Source organism: Heterodontus francisci, chromosome 11, assembly GCF_036365525.1.
Source record: "Heterodontus francisci isolate sHetFra1 chromosome 11, sHetFra1.hap1, whole genome shotgun sequence".
Taxonomy (NCBI): Eukaryota; Metazoa; Chordata; class Chondrichthyes; order Heterodontiformes; family Heterodontidae; genus Heterodontus; species Heterodontus francisci.
Genome location: NC_090381.1, coordinates 35,607,192 through 35,626,020, shown reverse-complemented (window position 1 = coordinate 35,626,020; position 18,829 = coordinate 35,607,192). Strand labels below are relative to the sequence as shown.

General features: G+C 41.9%; 1 protein-coding gene across 1 annotated transcript in view; it reads right to left on the bottom strand.

Annotated features, from left to right (window-relative positions):
• Positions 1-3,390: 3,390 nt before the first annotated feature.
• The window catches only part of plekhb2 (pleckstrin homology domain containing, family B (evectins) member 2), a 54,543-nt gene continuing 39,104 nt past the window's right edge, over positions 3,391-18,829 (bottom strand). Inside the window, exons 7-8 of the mRNA XM_068042000.1 lie at positions 18,069-18,189; positions 3,391-8,985 (exon numbers count right to left, since the gene is read on the bottom strand). Of these exons, the coding sequence (XP_067898101.1) occupies positions 8,855-8,985; positions 18,069-18,189 (252 nt within the window). The 3' untranslated portion in view covers positions 3,391-8,854. The remainder of the gene's footprint in view (positions 8,986-18,068; positions 18,190-18,829) is intronic.

The window sequence follows — 18,829 nt, the reverse complement described above, 5'->3', positions numbered from 1 at the left end:
TTCGGGACAAGGGTTTGGTTTGTGTTCAAGCATGGTTTACTGGGCTCCCATTCTCATGAGGTGAATTAAATGAATACAGGGTCTGGGGCTGTTAAGAGAAAACAGCCAACTGCAGTGCAATGGAGAAACAGTGCTGCACCTCATTTAGGTAATCCCTCCCTTTCTCTGCACAACTCTTTCGACAGAAGCAAACCAAGAAACATTTTGAGACCAAGCTTGTTCCTTCATTAGGCTGAGCCTGGTATTATCAAAATTCAATCCAATAGCCAAAAGGTTAATACACACCACAGTAATGAAAGATCTGAAGCTATAATTGAAAATTAGAGGAAGCAATAAATAATTTGATTGAAAGACTTTACAGGTGCTATTAAATACCTTCTGGCTGCCCAAAAAGCACTGACGTCTGGACATGGTTACTTTTTAAACCATTCACTAGAAATTGGACAAGATCTCTTTGATGGCTCAGCTCAGCAAGACACAAGGTAGCTGAGCAATGCAGGATATGAAAATCTTATTTCAATTGCCAATTTGTGCTCAGCAAAGGGTATGGGGACACTATAGAAAACTTCAGTGCCTCAGGGAGGAAATTATTTTTCTTTAAGAAAAGCTCGGAGAACAGGTAGGGTTTGGATGCAGTCCTTCAATTGACAACTTTGTGGCCTGAAGTCTCCAGTTACTGTGTTTATCTGTGACTGCTAACGCAAGCGGATCAATCTACTGCTGGTATCGGGTCCCAGCTAACTTGGCTCTCAGAACATTTTTCCACAAAAGCAAGTCACCATTTTCTCAAATCTACATGTATATAGATTTACATTGAATTTACAAACTGGCCATTTGGCCCAACTGGTCCATCCTGGTGTTTATATTCCACATGAGCCTCTTCCCACAGTACTACAAAAGCAAAACAGTGCAGATACAGGAAATAGGAACAAAGGAGCTGGAGTGGGCCATTTAGCCCCTTAGGCCTCCGCCACCACTCAACTCAACAAGATCAAAGCCGATCTGTGACCTAACTCCATACATGACGAAACATAGGTTATAATAGGCTTAATTACGTAGAATTTAGATTATAGTAAATACATTATACCTTTTAGAATTAAAGATTGAATAAATGGTCAGTTTTCACGATTCACTGACATTCCCCTTTTAAGAGCAGAGTTAAAAATTCATAAACATCCCTGTTACAATAGAATGTGAACCAGGAACACATTTTAAGTTATAAAAAAAAAATTCATTCCAAGGTTTCTGTTACAATGGAATTAGAAGATGAAACACACTGGGACACTTAATTAGTTGATAGTGATATGGACAGACTGACTCAAGAGGATGGTACAAGGTACCATCATAAAAAGACAATTACAGATGGTAAATTACAAAATGAAATGGACTTACACAAACAGATACCAAGTAAATCCAATTACAAACATTTTGACCGGATAAAAGCTCACAACTTCAAGAGAAGGGAATTTCCAGCAAATGCACTAAGTGGGAATGGTAGCTAATGATATTACCATATATGGATCTCAAAAGCAGGAATAACACGCAAAGATAACACCTACATTCTAAAAGATGAAATAAAAGATTAGAAACAGTATAAACATGAGAGCTTTGAATCAAAAAAACAGAAGTATTGAATTCCTCACCAATGCTTCTCAACCTATGGCTGACCGCATGACAAGAGAATTCTGCTCTTAACAGAGAATGTTTTGTCTTGTTAAGCAGGAAGGTTTACTCAGGGAATTTAAGGTAAAAGTTTACTTTAAATTTTGATGGATATTCTAAGATATTTTGCTGTAACATCAAGGTTAAACTTTTGGATTCTATTTTAGAAATAAGATTGTTTTATATCTCTTAGTAATCTTTGATATTGTAGCATACTTAGTCACTTAAAGTGTATTGCATGTTCAATTCTTTGATATATAAAAGTTAAGAAATCATCTCATGTAGCATTCTGTATACAACTAGAAGAACCCCCTCTCTGTGTCTCCTTAAGTGGGGAGATACTTACTGAAGAGTGTTTCGCAAACCATTAGATCTGGAATATTTATGACTTAGCTATAATTTTTTTAAAATAGACTATCCAAAAGATAGTAATATTCTGTTAGTTTTCTTTCTTCGAGGGAAGACTAGTTCAGTTCTTCAGACCCAAACGAGTGTCTGTCGGAATCTGTCTAGTTTGACCTTAAAGGAGACTTATAACGGAGTTCCGAAGAAGGGTCACTGACCCGAAACGTTAACTTTGCTTCTCTTTCCACAGATGCTGCCAGACCTGCTGAGTGATTCCAGCATTTCTTCTTTTTGTTTCAGATTTCCAGCATCCGCAGTATTTTGCTTTTATTATAAGGAAGTACGCTTGATTTGGTTTAGTCCCTATAAGGGGTTAAATAGATAAATCACTTCACATATACCTGCCTTTGCCCCATATCCCGTATTCTGAAAAACACAAATTGCTGGAAATACTCAGCAGGTCTGGGAGTATTTATGGAGAGAGAAACAGAGTTAATGTTTCAGGTCAATAACCTTTCATCAGAACTTCTCTCACATTATTTCATCTAAAATTCATCAATATATCAGTTATGTTGAAAGATAGCTCAGGGAAAACATCTTTGCTGTTTTGAGAAGACTGAAAATGACCAAATAAATTACTAATAAATGGAGGGAACTTTTTCCAATTCTGTGAAAGGTCATCAACCTGAAACGTTAAATCGGATTCTCTCTCCCCAGATACTGCCTGATCTGCTAGTATGTCTTTTTGTTTTTATTTCAGATTTCCAGCATCTGCAATATTTTGCTTCTGTATTAATTACTGCATTGCACTTTGTTCATTTATGCTCTATGTTTAATAGTCTTGGTTTACAGATGTTTAATCCACTTACTGGGAACAAGGAAAATACTAGATAGTCCGCAGCACATTCTGGTAAATTAAAGTATTGTGGCAAGGGATCTCTACTCCATCCCTCGATCTAGCCATCACTTAACCAGATATTGGACATGTGAAGACACATTCTGGATCGCATGAGAATCTATGGTAGTAGTCAGTGACGTAGAACCCAAGTGGAACATTTAGAGCAACGCCCATCAATAGCCTCCCCAGAGCTGAATCCAGCCAACACTCAGCAGCAAAGCTCATAGGTGAAAACGAACCATTTAACAAGGTGCTGGAGTGTATCAGTACCCAACTGCAATGTGTTGCAGCTACACATCAATCCTTTCAGAAGGCCGGGTGGTGGGGGGTGGGGGGGAGGAATAACACTGGGTGACAGTGTTGTTGTGCCCACACTAACATTCTACAGGCGACAGTCCAACACATCAACGCCACAATGTTAAACTGAGACAACGAATAGTTAAAACTGTACCTCTGGTCTTGAAAAAAAAACTGATACAGGACAGTTGCACAGCAATTAAATCAGTTTATTTAAATAAACAAAATCACATTCCACAGAAACAAATTTGATGGTACAATTAGCAATATTGAGCAACTAAACTTGCAATGTACCCTATTGCTATTGATGGAACATTTCTAAAAGCATTTTTAGCAGCTGATCATTAATCATAGTTTAAAACAAGTATTAAAAACTAACATCGGCACACAAAGACATTATGTAATTTCACAAGAGGATGTTTCCCCAAACATCAGTACAGCAAATGAGTACGACAAATAAACAAGCATCATGCTATTTTATGGAGAGAGAATGCAATAGTGAGCATTCGAGAGGAGGAGAATATAGTCAACAGCCAATAGCAAGCAACTAAAACCATTCTCCAAACCCACACACGATTCATTTTCACCACTGAATTGTTCACGTCACTGCATCACTTTACTTGATCACGCCCACATTCAAAACTGAAATCCACATCGACTTCCAGTGCTCGCCTCAGTCTCCCACTGCTTTCTTCTCGGCTTACACTCTCATGTCCAAATAGTACATCTCAACAGTTTAATGCTCACCACTCACTGCTCCCCACTTGATTCAGTATTTTCTTCCTTCTCCCCAAAGGTGGTTATTAATTGATGCTTCACAGGCTACGAAGGTTTTTTTTTTAAATGGGTAAAACATGGTTATGACTGGGTAATGCAAGACAGAACACACTGGACAACACCACTAAGAAATGATTATAATGGTTAAGATTTAGATCACATTTTCACCAGTACTTTGAATTCGCTCAAGTAATCACTTATAAAATAGCCCTCATCGGCCTCTGTTAACAAAACTGACTAGAAGAGGATCAGACCCTGAGCATTTCAGTAACACATGGACTCTTTCCCTCTCCCACTACCCATTAACACAATTGGTTACTTCTACTGGGCTGCTTACTACTTGTGAGCAATACAATACTACTAACCCACCTCCCAACCACGCTTCCCCCCCTCCCCCCCCCCCATTGAAAAAGATGTATTTTCTATTGGTTTTGTACCTGTTCATATAGAAACACGAAGGTACAAACTTCATCACACAGAGGAGCAAAAAATGATGGGGCCAAGGGAAGAGTACAGTGCAGGATTTGGTTGGACAGCAACAGTGAAGAGTATGGACATTCTCTGGGTTCCACCCTCATTGATGAAGCCAGACAGCAATAAACAAGATAAGCTGAAGATCCAATAGGTGGTAAACATGAGAGGTGGAGATGTGGTTCTCAGCATTAAGAGTACAACACCAAAGACTCCCTTCAGTGCTAGAACAAGATCACACCAATATCCATCATGGGGTTCACCACCACTCAATGTCCTAACATGCAGATAAGACACCTGACGGGGAACAAATATGCCTCAAAATTGAGTCCATATTGAATTCCCTCAGGGATAAACTGACAGGCCAGCTTTGGTTTAGACACCAGAAAACAGGCAGACGTACAAAGTTGAGAATAAAATAGGTGTGATCCATTCAACATTATCCACAGCGGTGAGGGAAAATAAATTGCCAAGTTCTCAGCTAATACAGGTCACGAGGTAACCTCCCCCAATGTCTCCCTTAACTACACCAGCTAACTGGACTTACCGAAGACCTGTTCGTACAGTTCAACCAAATCTATGGGCAGCCTAACACAAAACACATCAGAATGCTAAAGGATTAAAGACCTCACCACAACCTATTTTTCTATCCTATGTGGGGAGAGGGGTGGGGGATTGGATCAATACACTTTGCTTTCCCTCCACACCTTACAATAACAAACTATAACTCATCCTGGGAGGAGAGTCACAACTCTCCACGTGCATCAATGTGATCTAACGTGCCATCTCATCTTCAAGTGAACTGTTAAAGCAGTGTGTTGGAAAGAGGATAATGCTCAGTAACAGCTCGAGATGCTGAGGTTTTAACTGTTACTGTATTTTTAAAGGTTTATTGATGAGTTGGAATTTCCAGGTTGCTTTGGATAAACAACTCTCCACTAACATTTTACACAAAACTTTTATTTTGACGAACTGTTTTAAAACCAAAGGCACATGGAGTTACCCAGAAGCTGTTTAAAAGTCAGTCAATACAAGCAAGCACTAGATGAATTAAAAGCAATTTTTTTCTCTCATCTTTTATTGAAGTGTTTTCTCCCTGGCCTGCCCCTTTCAGGTGCTTTGCTTCACTTAACAACCTAGCAACCTCTCCTCGGGCATCTGCTAATACCCCAAAGTGTAGGATACTGGTTAGAAATTTCTTTTTTCAGTTGTGGTGTGGGGGGCAGGGAGACAATAGCATTTCACAGCTCATGTGGAGCATACCACATAGGAATCTGTAATACCCGTCTCTGCCCCCAGGGATGAGCTAGGGCTGCATGCAAACTGCATGGAGTTGAAACTGAATACTTTAAATAGAAATTGGAACTTATAGACTCCACAACAAGAAACAGGAGTTTTTACATCTGCAGCTAATTGGTATGACCATAACCATACTCACAAACCACTGACCACCTCCAGGCACATATCCATTGTCTCTCGAGATAAGGAGGCCCAAAAGAACCAGTGAATGACAGGGGTCGCACTCGTGAAGCAACTCAACTCTATAGTTCTGGTCACCGTGCTATAGGAAAAATGTGCTTGCACTAGAGAGGCGTAGAGGATATTTACAAGGTTGTTACCTGGACTGGAGAAATTCAGTTATGAGGAAAGATTGGATAGGCTAGGATTGTTTTCTTTTGAAAAGAGGAGGCTGAGGACAGACCTAATTGAAGTGTTTAAAATTATGAGGGATCTAGATAGAATGGCCCTTTTTCCCTTGGTCGAGGGGTCCATAACCAGAGGCAGCGATTTAGGGTAAGAGGTAGGAGTTTAGAGGGGATTTGCAGTGATTTTTTTTCCGCCCAGAAGGTGGTGGGGGATCTGGAACTCTGCGCGAAAGGTAGAGGCAGAAACCCACATAGCATTTAAAAAAGGTACTTGGATCTGCACTTGAAGTGCTATAACCTAGAAGGCTACGGATAAAGTTCTGGAAAGTGGGATTAGACTGGATGGTTTCACATCAGCTGGCGCAGACACGATGGACTGAATGGCCACCTCCCTTGCTGTAAATATATATAATTTTATAATTCTTTATCCCAGAATAGATTTTTTAAAAATATACCCTACCACAGCTATGAAATAAATACCTTACCAGCCAGATTATGTATTCACAGGTTAGCTGTCTGAACCACACTAATCTTTCAATTCCAGTGTCAGCCCTATTGATTTTCACTAAATTCGCTTCGGAATTTACTGCATCTTTACCTTCAAGGATACGTTAAGCGCAAATCGCAGAGTCAGGTTGTAGTCGAAGCCAAAGCTATGTATGCTTGATAACAATGGTATAGACAGAATTGTGGAAGAGGGTCCCAAGTGACTCGAGGGATGACACTAATTATATTTATGGAGAATCCATACCACAGCATAAAATTAAATATAAGCAGCACAATACAGGAAGCTGAAAAATATAACAGCATAATTTCAGACCCCAAAAACGTTGCGCCACTTCTGTAGTCCCAATCATTTAAAGCTACAGACACTGGAAAGCGACAAAGCTTCAGTTAGACAGAGATATCAAGGGTTGATGCTGCAGAAGAAATAAGGGGAAGCAAAGGAAGAGATTAACTGGGACCCAATTTAGCCAATGGCTCGTGAAATGGCCCTATACAAACAAGTAAAAAGTAATGCAATTGAACTGGCAAATGGTAGCTGAAATTTAGTATGGATAAATATAAATTATAGATTTAAAAATGATGCATTAAGTGTCCAGCAAACAGAGCTGAATTAAAACTGGGAGACATGGAAACAGATCTTTGAAAGTCACTTTCCATGTCAAGGTAAGTGGTGAGCTAACTAAACAGTAAACTGAACACTGGGATGAGGTGCGTGAAGTGATACAGAGCCTTTAAGAAGTGCTAGTCAGAACCCATAGAGCACTGTCTTCAGGTCTGGTGACAATGACACTAGGTGAAACCTGCATGCATTGGAAAGGGGTATTAAGAAAAGCAGCAAGATTGATTCCAAGTGTAAAAATATCAGGAGGGATTAGAGAAGTACAAGCTCCAGACTGCCAGGTGGTGGTTCAAGTGGAGATTTCAACTCTTATAAACTTAACAGTACAGGTTAAATAAAGATAAGATTAATTTTAAACAAGCCAAAGAACCACCAGACATTAGAAAAGACTGAAAATGCTGGAAATACACAGATTCTGCGAACAGAAAAGACCCGTCAACAGTACTGATGGGCTTCCAGTGTTTTTTCAGCATCTGATTTGTTTTTTTTTTCCACTAACAGACCATAAATCTGTTGGTGAAAAGAAAGTGTAAACAGATGAGATCTTCTTTTACTCAGTGATAAATGCTAGGCCTAAGTGGTGAAGGCATATGCATTTAGGAGATTCAATATGGTGCCAAGGAGAGAGAGAGAGATGGTCTTCATTAGACTACATGGCCTTTTCTCATCCTTGACTTTACTTATGGCAGACACTGTTACTTTGGGATAGGAACAGGCATTAAAATCAAGTATGGACAATTTGCATATTTTTCTATTTTACATTCCTTATGTCCTGGCCTGGAGAAGCAGCCTACAGTTGGACTGCATTTTGCTGGGATTTGTTTCCATGGTTACTAACTAATGAACATTTAAATTGGTACTGGTTCAATTTTGCAAATATAAAGAACAACTTTAAATGGAAAGATGATTTTCAGGGACAGAAAGTCTGACAATTCTTGAAAATCTATTTTGCAACTGTGGCAGTAACTTTTCAATACCCTGGAGTACAAAATAGAGCATCCTTGTTAACTAGCTGCTAAACAGACTGGTAATGTAGCTTGAAATTGCATTTTCCTCCCAAGCATCAATTCTCACATGTCACACCTGAAGCTGAAATGGGCCCAGGCCAATTCGCATCATTCACTTAAATGCAACAGACACAGATTCGGCTGAATTTATGCAATATTCCAACGTTTCTTCCGCATGTCAAAAATGCACACCAGAGAGGATATGCAAGAGCTTTTATCGCAATATCTTGCACTGAATTTTAAAATCAGGCACCAAGGGAGTTACAACATTACATCAACTCCAATGAATCTTGCCCATCATACAGTCACATCTTCAAAGATAATTTTGGAAGTTACAAAATTAGAATTAGAGAAACGCATGATATGTTTATTTACGGCATTCTTGAAATAACTTAATTATAATCTTGCAAATATATATAGATAAAATACACACTATTTAATTTTGTTGCAGAAATGTCACCGAAGATCTCAGGATTTGTTTTAATAAGACTAAGGTGCCATGTAGTGATTAAGCAAGTGTACAAGTGCAGTATGTGTTAGGGAATTACAGGGTGCAAACTACAAGGAGTGATTCTACTGGGAAAGTGAAGACTATGTAAACAAATCAACTCAGCCGTCAGGAGTTCTAGAAGGCCCAGAACAGTGACCCCAGCGCCATGCCAGTGGCAGCTCCTGCCATCACGCCCAGCGCAAGGTCTCCATCGTCACGACGTCGGTTTTGAATAATCACATGATTGGTTGCTGGTGGGTAAGGACCTGCAGGGGGTGGAACACAAGACAAGTTAAATCAACAACCTGCATCCATACAGCACCATTAATGCAGTAAAACATCCCATCGTGCTTCACCACAGGAGTGTAATCAGACAAAATACGATACCAGGCCATATTCTGACAACAGGTCATCAACCTGAAACGCCAGCTCAGTTTCTCTATCCATAGATGCTGCCTGACCTGCTGTGTATCTCCAGGATTTTCCACTTTTATTTCAGGAGATTTTAGCACAGGTGACCAAAAGCTTAGCCGAAGAGGCAGGTTTTAAGGAGTGCCCCGAAGGAGGAGAGGTAGAAAGATTTGGTTTAGGAAGGGAACTCCATATTAAATACGAAGCTCGCAAATATGCTTGCTGATTGCAATGTTAATTGGAGACTCCTTAAGAAATAATCGCCCTTCAATTCCTAAAAACATTTTCTTTTTTTTAAAAAAAAAATCAAACTAATTTTCAGATTTCCATTTTTCACTTGTTGAAACATGGTTGCGATGTGTTACTATAGTCTTGCCGCCCAAGAAGCACTGAACAGTTTACAATAATTTGCACCCAGGAGCAGTTCCACATCAACTCAAATGGACCCCAATGACCCGCAGTGTGTGTGTAATTTGTAACCAGATGCAAGCTGCTCACAGGTGTGGTGCCGGAGGATTGGAGGACTGCTAACATTGTACCTTTCTTTAAAAAGGGAGTGAGGGATAGACCGAATAATTACAGGCCAGTCAGTCTAACCTCAGTAGTGGGCAAATTACTGGAATCAATTCTGAGAGACAGGATAAACTGGAAATTAGAAAGGCACGGATTAATCAAGGATAGTCAGCATGGATTTGCTAAGATCGTGTCTAACCAAGTTGACTGAATTTTTTGAAGTAACAACAAGGAAGATTGATGAGGGTAGTACAGTTGATGTTGTCTACATGGATTTTAGCAAGGCTTTTGACAAGGTCCCACGTGGCAGACTGGTTAAAAAAAACAAACGCACATGGGATCCAGGGGAATAGCAAGCTAGTTGCAAAATTGGCTCAGTGGCAGGAAACAAAGGGTAATTGTTGACGGGTGTTTATGCAACTGGAAGGCTGTTTCCAGTGGCATCCTGCAGGGCATAGTACTAGGCCCCCTGTTTTTTGTGGTATATATTAACGATTTGGAGATAAATGTAGGGGACATAATCAAGAAGTTTGCAGACGGCACGAAAATTGGTCATGTGGTTGACAGCAAGGAAGATAGTTGTAAACTACAGAAAGGTGGGCAGAAAAGTGGCAAATGGAATTCAACTCCGAGAAATGTGAGGTGATGCATTTGGGGAGGTCAAAAAAGGTAAAGGAATACATAATAAATAGGAGAATACTGAGAGGTGTAGAGGATGTGAGGGACCTCGGAGTGAATGTTCACAGATCCCTGACGGTAGCAGAGACAAGTTGATAAGGTAGTTAAGAAAGCATATGGAATTCTTTCCCTTATTAATCGAGGTATAGAATATAAGAGGAGGGAGGTTATGCTGGAACTGTATAAATCAGTTAGGCCACAACTTGAGTACTGTGTACAGTTCCGGTCACTTAACAAAGAATGTAATTGCACTGGAGGGGAGATTTACAAGGATGTTGTCGGGACTGGAAAAATGCAGTTATGAGGAAAGTATAGGCTGGGGTTATTTCACTCATTTAAAAAGGTGTCTGGATATGCAGCACAAGTGCCAAACCCTGCAGGGCTACAGACCAAATGCTGCAAAGTGGGATTAGGCTGGGTGGCTCGTTTCTCGGCCGGCGCAGGCACAGTGGGCCAAGTGGCCTCTTTCTGAGCCGTAAACATTCTATGAAATTATAAGGAAAGATTAACTAGGAGGAAACAAAAGCTAATCATGGAAGGTTTACAGTACTGTGGTCTCATTAATAGCAATCATTTTGACAGCTGTGCAGATTTATGTTTTAGTGGTAAGGTTTTCAGCTCAGAGGGTTGTAGAGTCAAGCCCAACTCCAGATAATTCAACACATAGTCTAGGCTGGTGCTTCAGTGCAGTACTGAAGGAGTGCTGCACGGGTGGAGGTGCCATCTTTTGGATGGGATGTATGTAAAATTCCCATCTGATGAGGAGCAGGTGAGCTTCTCCTGGTGGCCTGGTCAACATTTCTCCCTTAATCAACAAATCAAAAAATATCTGATAATTCCTCTCCTTGCTGTTTGTGGGATCTAGCTGTAGGCAAATTGACAATTATGTTTCTTAGATTACACTTCAAAGATACTTGATTGATTACGAAGCATTTCAGGACCTCAAGTGCTGTATAAAAAAAAAGGTGCCATTTACTTTGGTACCTACTTCAAACAACAAAGTAGACAGACCCAAATTACACGAAGCATGAAAATTCAACTAGGAGTGCAATGTTGATGTTTATGGGAGAGGGGAAAAAGGAGGGGGGGAAGAATATGAAATCAGAGAACCACAAACCTGTGTCACTAAGCTAATATTTTATGGTTAAATAAAAGAATATTTGAACAGTTTGAGACCTTTTTAAATGTGATTTTGCATGAAATCTATTAGCAGCAGTGAGACGACGCCTCACACCACTTGTAAAATGCAAAATACCATTGATTGTCCACTTCATACCCGATTTACCTTGCATATTTTGTAATGATGCAAAATGGTTTAGGTTTTGCAAACTGACGGACAAAAATGGCTGCATATGGTGACATGGTAAACTTTGTTTGCTGTAACTCCCACTCACCTCCAACTCAATGGGTGACAGTGACACCAACAGAAACGCCAGACAAAAATGGAGAGGGAAATGGAGTTGACCTCTTCCTACAGTGTGTCCCTGTGTAATGTCTGCAGCAAAAGTGGTAACAAGCACCTTGTGACCAGGTTTAATATTGCTGCAGTCATTCTCAAGTGTTGAGGTCCAACAAAAAGAGAAGCAAAAATAACTTTCACTTAGACATAACTCACTACACAAAGAATAATGTAGTCCTTAAAAGGTTTGCTCATGAAGATTTCCACCTACATGCTACTGAAGTGTCCAAACTGCAGTGCAGCCAAAACATTCGATATATATTGCTGTTCTCCCTTCGCCAGCTCCAGGAGAAATGCCACGAACAACAGATGCCCCTCTACATTGCCTTCATAGATCTTACCAAAGCCTCTGACCTCATCAGCAGACGTGGTCTCTTCAGGCTATTAGCAAAGATCGGATATCCACCAAAGCTAGTAAGCATCATCAACTCGTTCCATGATAATATGAAAGGCACAATTCAGCATAACGGGTGCCTCATCAGTCTCCTTTCCTATCCTGAGTGGTGTGAAACAGGGCTGTGTTCTCACACCCACATTGTTTGAGATCTTCTCATGTGTTTCTCTCGTGTTTAAGTCTTAAGAAGGAATTTTCCTCCACACAAGGTCAGATGGCAGGTTGTTCAACCTTGCCCGTCTAAGAGCCAAGACCAAAGTACGAAAGCCCTCATCAGGGAACTCCTCTTTGCTGACGATGTTGCATTAACATCCCACACAGATGAGTGTCTGCAGAGACTCATCAACAGGCTTGCAGCTGCCTGCAACACATTTGGCCTAACCATCAGTTTCAAGAAAACAAACATGGGACAGGACATCAGAAATGCTCCATCCATCAATATCGGTGACCACACTCTGGAAGTGGTTCAAGAATTCACCTGCCTGCGCTCAACCATCACCAGCAACCTGTCTCTCGATCAGAAATCAACAAGCGCATGGGAAAGGCGTCTGCTGCTATGTCCAGACTGGCCAAGAGGGTGAGGGAAAATGGCGCACTGACACGGAACACAAAAGTCTGAGTGCTTCAAGCCTGTGTCCTCAGTACCTTGCTCTACGGCAGTGAGGCCTGGACAACATATGTCAGCCAAGAGCGACGTCTCAAAGCATTCCATCTTCACTGTCTCCGGAGAATCCTTGGCATCAGGTGGCAGGACCGTATCTCCAATGCAGAAGTCTTCGAGACGGTCAACACACCCAGCATATACACCCTACTGAACAAGCGGCACTTGAGATGGCTTGACCATGTGAGCCGCATGGAAGATGGCAGGATCCCCAAGGACATATTGTACAGCGAGCTCGTCACTGTTATCAGACCCACCAGCCATCCATGTCTCCGTTATAAAGACGTTTGCAAACACGACATGAAGTCTTGCGACATTGACCACAAGTCGTGGGAGTCAGTTGCCAGCGATCGCCAGAGCTGGAGGACAGCTATAAAGGCGGGGCTAAAGAGAGGCGAGTCAAAGAGCCTCAGCAGTTGACAGGAAAAGAGACAGAAGTGTAAGGAGAGAGCCAACTGTGTAACAGCCCTGACAACCAACTTTACCTGCAGCGCCTGAGGAAGAGTCTGTCACTCTAGAATTGGCCTTTATAGCCACTCCAGGCACTGCTCCACAAACCACTGACCACCTCCAGGTGCTTGCTTACCCATTGTCTCTCGAGATAAGGAGGCCAAAAGAAGATCATCTAATACAGGTCGACAATGATTTGACTGTAACCATGCTTAATTATTATAAACAGTGAACAAATTCATGGACACAATGGCACAAAAGTTGAAATTCACAATATGTTTAAACATGCTTTCACATCAGATACTACATCAATGTGAATGTAGGCCATACTATTATGGGGGGCGCGCGCAGGGTTGGGGGGGGGGGGGGGGGAAAAAAGGGGGATGGAAGGGTAAGAAAAGATGTGGTGCCACCTATAAGGATGAACTCAACTTCAGATCGCTTTCCTGGCCTCTAACTTTGTGTATTGGAACTCCAAAGTTGCAACGATAATGTGATGGACGTGACTGGAAGTTTCAGCAGCAAAAACAGCTAAACATCAATGTAAGTACCAGTGGCTTGCTTACAGTGGCAGTGCTGATAAGGAAGGCTGAGAAGCAGAAATTACACGAGTAACACATGGCAGGTTCTGGCTGACGCAGACAAGCTGCTGTCAGCAAACGTGTGAGGAAACAGCGAGTCACCAGCAGAAACACCGACCAGCTGGCTGGCGGCTCTGTGACGGAGAGCACGGCAAGCACATGTGCAGGCTCCATCTGGTAATGGAGCTCGAGCTGAAGCAGTTGGGGGAAGGATCATGGACGAATGGCACCCTTGTGACTGTGGTGATCAGCCTTGATAGTGAGGTCAAGGCAAACACAGGATGGGTGTAACATTCCACAAAGCATAGTCATTTGGCTTCGCAATGGCAGACAACTGGCTAGACAAAGCTGCAAGTGTCTGCACTACATACGTCGTGTTAAACCAATCAGACAATGCAAACCAAACTCTTGTGCAGCACTATAGTGCCTATCCATACTGCAGCCAATAAAAAGGGGGCCTTTATTTCCATTTACAGAACTCTCAGAGCAGGAAAGGTTAAGGGGAGATTTAATAGAGGTGTTGAAAATTATGAGGGGGTTTGCGGTTTCTACCAGCAGGATTGGTAACCAGAGAACACAGATTTAAAGATAATTGGCAAAAGAACCAGAGGGGAGATGAGGAGAAAAAGATTTTACACAGTGAGTTGTCATGATCTGGAATGCACTGCCTGAAAGGCTGGTGGAAGCAGATTTCAGTAATAACATTTTAAATGGAATTGGATAAATACTTGAAAGGGATAAAGAAATTGCAGAGCTATGGGAAAAGAATGGAATGGGACTAATTCGAGAGCTCTTTCAAAGAGCTGGCACAGGCACAATGGGCCAAACGGCCTCCTTTTGTGCTGTAAGATTCTGAAACTCGAACAGGCAATGAAGTCTACCATTTTACAGTAGTGATGGCAGATAGCAGAAAGCTACCCTGAGTGGAGCAAAATACACTGGCAAACAGGTAGTCCCAAGATGAGAAATAGATGAGAGATATACATGGGAGGTTAATGCAGGAATGGATTGGAGCTGTGTAATATCAACAGCCAAATGCCATACTCCTAAGCATTTCTCCAATGATGGATGATCTCCAGGGAAATTTCATATTGGCAGTTTACGCAGCTCATTTGTCAATTCAAAACTGATTCGGCCCAGGAGGGAAGGACCCAGCTAAGTGCAAGTCCTGCATGCGAATGTAAGAAAGAAATTAAGGATGCTTTGGAAAGTCATACCACAACAGGGATTGACTTGGCAAATTATAAACCAATACCATTTACAAAAGGCCAGACAGCCTCAAATCCTGCAATGGATATCAGATGCATAGTAGATAGAACAGATTAAATTTATTAAGAGTATCGAACAAATGTTGGAGCTGCAGAAACATGGATGGAATGGAAGGTTTCCCAGAAAATCTAAAATCTAATTATTCATTTTGGGCACGGAATTCGGCCAGAATACCATGGTCTGCTTGTTTGCTGGTTAAGAAGTAGTGACCCCAGAATTCATGTGGGTTTCTTTTTATATATAAAATGTTGGGAGTCAGGTAATGGTTTTTTGGAAGCTATCAGACAGTATGCTGTGAATTGTATGGTTCCCATTACACAATTTCAATTAAAGTCAGTTCTGAAACTGTACATTTGCGTTGTCTCTGGATTTGGAAGGGGGCTTCAGAAATTTGCTCAATGGCACCACTGTGTGGCCAGAGCCTGCAACTGCATAACACGACAACAAAATTGAACTGGAAATGTTGATATTGCAAGTTACAATTACAGAAGTTGAGAGAAAGGTGCTACCGGATATTGTGGCAACAGGAATTATGGTTTGCGGACCCAAAGTGGGTATCCTGAAGGTTTTTTTTTAAGCATAGGTAAATGTGGGTGTGGATTTAAACAGAATATGAGCAGTGCATTGAACTGCCAAATTTATCTTAGCTTCGAAAATTTCTTGTGTTGACTCCTACAGGGATACTCACTAACTGTAATCAAACCTAATCTTCACCTCTACCTTACTACTTGACTTAAGTGACGACAGTTGAAGTGTGGGAATCTGTCATCTGAGGCCTGGGAGATACCATTTCATGCTGCTTATAAATTTCACTCCAAATCGAAAAAGATCAGCGCTCTGTGATAGCACAACATCCATCAGTTCCATTCAATCAAAATAGGCTATACTAATGCCATCTACAATAATGTAATGATTGCGAATGTTGGATGTCTAATGATAAAATGTTTCATTAATAGAGTTCATGTTTAATGTAGCATGCTCTGCCAATTCCACTGCTGCACTCTCCAATATTAAGACCTGGCTATGAAGTTTTCCTCAATTAATTATCAGAAAAAGTGAATCAAGCTGGCTGTGCCCCACCTGCACCCAGGTCTCTTTGGACTTAACCCATCAACCTCCCTGTGCTACCATAGCATACAGTTCAACTCCTAGCTCAGGCTCCCTCTCATCAAATCTTTTACTGACGTATGTTCACCTCAAGCATCAGCCACCTCGACTTCAACTGCTCACATCTTGCTGCAAAACTCCTAACTCACCACTTCATCGCCTCAACTTCTCCAATGCACTCCTTGCCAGCATCTACCAAAGGCAACTCAGTCAGAAAGCTGCGGCAAGTACTCATCCACACAAAGTCCCAAGGTCTACCCTCACCCACTGCCCAAAAGACTGACTTCAAGATTATCCTCCTCACCCTCAAATCTCTCCATGGCCTCACTCCCGCTGACCTCAATGACTTCATCCTGTGATTGAAGTGGCTGCATGCAGCCTCTGTCCCTCCGACACTGGATTATTCCTCACTCACTATGTCAGAGCGTTCCAGAATTCCCTCCACTTTGCCACCACCTTCCAAGCTCCCAAAACCTTAACAATCCTTTTTCAATTGTTGTTCGGTGCCCATTTTGGCCCCTGACCTCACACATCTTTCTGTACACAAAGAGCCTATGGAATTGTAACTGATGCATGGTGCACATCTAAATCGTCAAACAGTTGCAAGGCTCTGTTCCTCCTATGTGAGGAATCTGCCCTCCGTTGGGGCAATGCAGGACTGCACGATCAAGAGGATGGGCAGAAAATCTAGTCAGCCACAGGAGGATGATCAAGTAACTCACTCTCAGGTTTTTGCCCTCACTCTCCAGCTAGAAATACAACTCCTAGCTGCTTCTTGCCTCACTACCCGATTTGGCTGACCGCCTAAATTACTGCGAGAATCTAACCATCTCCCCATGACATTCAATGGCATTACCATCGCTGAATCCCCCACTATCAACATCCTAGAGGCTAGCATTGACCAGAAACTGAACTGGAGTAGTCATATAAATACCATGGCTACAAGAGCAGGTCAGAGGCTAGGAATCCTGAGGCGAGTAACTCACCTCCTGACTCCCCAAAGCCTGTCCTCCATCTACAAGGCACAAGTCGGGAGTGTGATGGAATACTCTCCACTTGCCTAGATGGGTGCAGCTCCAACAACACTCAAGAAACTCAACACCATCCAGAACAAAGCAGCCCGCTTGATTGGCACCCCATCCACAAACATTCACTCCCTTCACCACCGACGCACAGTGGCAGCAGTGTGTGCCGTCTACAAGATGCACTGCAGCAACGCACCAAGGCTCCTTATACAGCACCTTCCAAACCTGCAACCTCTACCAACTAGAAGGACAAGAGTAGCAGATGCATGGGAACATCACCACCTGCAAGTTCCCATCCAAGTCACACACCATCCTGTCTTGGAACTATATCGCCGCTCCTTCACTGTTGCTGGGTCAAAATCCTGGAACTCCCTTTCTTACAGAACTGTGGGTGTACCTACCCCACATGGACTGCAGCAGTTCAAGAAGGCAGCTCACCACCACCTTAAGGGCAATTAGGGATGGTCAATAAATGCTGGCATAGCCAGTGATGCCCACATCCCATGAATGAATAAAAAAAACTACTTGGGCAAATCCAACAGCTTCTGCACAGTTGCAACACATTTCGATTCTCGTGTGTCACAAACTGCCTGACACCCACACAAAGCTTTCTTTTGAAAATGTCACAAGTCACAAAATGTTACAATGAACAAGGATTATATCCTAGAAAAGGGAAGCTGTGATTTTCATCCTCAAATCAAACAGCTTGCTTCCTCACCAGGGTTATCTCTCAAGTAGTTGGGTCTTGACTTTTAATAACCAGAAACAGATGAAAATCGCTGATAAAAACATAAGACTCACCTTGGTAGGGGTACTGATAGGCCACGGTGTATGGTTGTCCATTAGATGTGTAGATTACTTGCTGCGAAGTAGGAGGCGGCTGTGCAGCATAAGCACCACTATAGGAATCGTAACTGTAAACCTGAAAAATTTCACATCAATTGTTCAGCACATCTGATATTCGAGCACTGCTTAAATTCAAGATAATCACACTCAGCACACTTGCATCCCAACCAGAAGACAAATGTTTTCAGCTTTACCAAATACAGTGTCATTTGCACAACTCCTGGTCCCCTCTTTTTCATTCAAGCCCCACCCTACAAGCAAGAGGAGGAGATGAGGAGGAAGGCATGGATTGACAACTATATTTGCTTCCCAGTCATCATTTCTTTTCCCTAAACAATTGAAGATGACAGAGAATAAAAAAAAAGAAATATTGTGGAAGGAGGCACCCAAATGAACTTTTGATTCCTAGTTTGCAAAAACAGCACTTTATATTTCAGTTGCACTACTCAGCGAGACCAGACGTTAAATTATTGCTATTTTGCTCTCATGACGTCTTGTACAACCGAATCACACAGACTAGAAATCCAAGGTTCAGTTTCCAATGGGTCATCTGATCCTTGGTGTAGGTGACAGTGGGAATGGGACTGAGGGTTGCTCATGATAATGCAAGCCCTTTCCCAACATGCCATATCCATACTCACCGCAGGAGGCAACGTCTTTAAGCAAACGCACACTCCTGCCCTATCTGAAGAGTGGAAAGACAGCACATTATTAGA